The 2500-nt window shown below is 39.2% G+C and overlaps 1 protein-coding gene across 1 annotated transcript in view; it reads right to left on the reverse strand.

Moving 5' to 3' along the window:
• Positions 1 to 2500, reverse strand: part of LOC144956109 (uncharacterized) — a 12804-nt gene that overhangs the window by 2340 nt on the left and 7964 nt on the right. The window contains exon 8 of the mRNA XM_078886461.1: positions 1451 to 1548. Coding sequence (XP_078742587.1) covers positions 1451 to 1548 — 98 coding nt within the window. The remainder of the gene's footprint in view (positions 1 to 1450; positions 1549 to 2500) is intronic.

Raw genomic sequence — 2500 nt, forward strand, 5'->3', positions numbered from 1 at the left:
GTTGCTGTTGGCCAGGGACCCATTGTAAAGCGCTTTGAGCACATTTAGTGGATATTGCGCTATATAAAGCTCAATTTTTTTTATCTTATTATCATCTCATATTGTGATTAGTTTTGACTATTATATTGTTTTGATTTGTTGACATTTGAGTTAAAGAGCTGAAAAAGTGTACATGGAATAGTGTCAAACATAGCAAGACATCTTACTTTGTCTGGCACCGTTTCAAACACACTTTTTCAGATCTTATTTGTTTATTTGACACCAGTGCCTGCTCCTTAATTTGTCACTTGGAAGCATTTTGGGTGTTTTTCTCTTAGTGGGATCGTGTGCTTGTGACTGGATAGGACTTTAACATTAAAAAATTATTATTTTTAAATTGAGCTTTTATATAGTGCAATATCCACTAAACGTGCTCAAAGCGCTTTACTTTTAGGTGGTCTAAAGGTACGCACATTAATAGTTTACTCATGGAATCAACTTTGTTCCCTATTTGAACCAGTCTCGTTTGTCTTACTTTTTCTGGAGTGCTTTTAATCTTGATTATTTATTTATTTTACTTTACTATTTTCTTCCTTTTTACATGGCACTGAAATGACCTAAAAGTGTCGCAAGCGCCGTGAAACCGTTTAAAACAAACAAAACACCCGAGTGCGGCGAGAGAATGTGAGTGAGGAGTCTTTGCCAAGGTTTCAACTTTGCGACGCCCAGAGCGGAGCTCGAACCAGGACCTTCATGTCAGAAGGCGATGTCATACCACCGTACCAGAAAGCTGGCATTGATAAACATGCAACACGAATCGAGAGCCAAAATAAAATAACGTCCTTATTCACTTACACAAGGCAGGCAACACGGTAAAATATAAATAACTGCATTATATTGATATGAGTAACGTCCCTTGATTTTCTTCATTTTAAACCTCTCCTTTCTAAAATAAACCACTAGACACCTTGACTATTCGCTCATCTTACCATTCAAAAGCTCCTTCAGAGCTACCAACCAGAAACATTAACGGCCGCTGGATCAGATACAGAAACTCATTTTTTGGTTTTGTTTTGGAAGGTTGTTCTTAGATCCGATTTAAGGGGGTGGGGGGGGGGGGTGTTTCGTTTAAATTGTATCTTTTTCCTTTCAATTCTGGGTACTTTTCAATGATTTCTAAAATCTAAAAATGATCAAGTTGTTTTGGGTTTTTTTTTACTGCATTAATGTTTAAGAGCTCACAAGTAACGGTGCCGGTGCAATAAAGATTTTTTCTAACCCCCCTTTCCACCAAATTGTAGCCGGATCTGTTAAATCTGACGGAGAGAGCTCTGCGATGAACTGGCGTCCTATCCAAAGAGTACCGTGCAATTGCTGTTGTCTGTTTAACGCTATAAAAAACGGTATAAATTGCGGCACCACGGGTCTAATCCTTTAAAGTTTTACATTCATTTTTTCAATGGAGTATTACCTTTTCCCAGAATCCCTTGTCCTTGTACTCTGTCTGGTCTTTCTTCCATGTCTCGTATTCCGACTGGTCACGACGAAGTAGTTTACTGAGGTCAATGCCTGGGATTCAAGTGGTCGGAATAATCAGTGATATTAACAAACAATTATGAAAGGGGTAAATTAAGTAGCAGGTACTGGTAAGAAATAGGGGTCGAAAAAATATGCATGAAACAGTGTCAGACTAAGCTGATAGAAAATACACGAAAAAAAAACAACCCAAAAATATCAGTCTTCTTTGACTAGGGTACGAATCTAAGACCTCTTGATTATCAGGTCAGACACGTTACCATTACACCACAGAGATTCCCGATAGAGTTGAGACGAGTTAATGTCTATATTCCCGGTGATTCTTTTTTACGAAATCCGTCGAAACCCGACACATTTATAGAAAGTAGGCAGCAGTGGGGAGTGAACCTGGGACTCAAGGAAGTGTACACCATTGGGGAGTGAGCCTGGGACTGGGTTTCGGCGTGTTTCGTAAAAAAGCAATTACTTTATTGTCGTCCTCGCTCTTTTACATCCCGTAATCTTAAGAATATGCCTATTGGTTTAATATGTAACCTATTCATTATTAGTCCATTTCCAAGGCTATGTGGTCTAGTGGTATGATGCTCGCTTTCGGATTGGAAAGTCCTAGGTTCGAGCCTCGCTCGGCGCATAGTTGAGTCCTTGGAAAAGACTCTTTACTCACATTCTCTCACCGTACTCAGGTGTAAAATGAGTACCTGGCCGTTAACAGCGTTGTCTCTGTCCGAAAAAAATTTGTAATATCGCCTAACATGCGTCATGTCTCGTCCTACACGTTAAGGGACCCTTTGTAAAGCGCTTTGAGCACATTTAGTGGATATTGCGCTATATAAAAGTTCAAGTTTAGAAAAGAGTAAAAGGGATGATGTCACGACTTCTCTGTCCTATTAGAGAGAATTTAATGAAAATATTACAAGTCTCTGGTGATCTGAAAACAAATGCAAAGCGCCGAATGACGTCAACTTCATCCATTCTATAGTCTGTT

Source organism: Berghia stephanieae, chromosome 10 (assembly GCF_034508935.2).
Source record: "Berghia stephanieae isolate SIO BIC M18660-M18661 chromosome 10, UCSD_Bste_1.3, whole genome shotgun sequence".
NCBI lineage: Eukaryota > Metazoa > Mollusca > Gastropoda > Nudibranchia > Aeolidiidae > Berghia > Berghia stephanieae.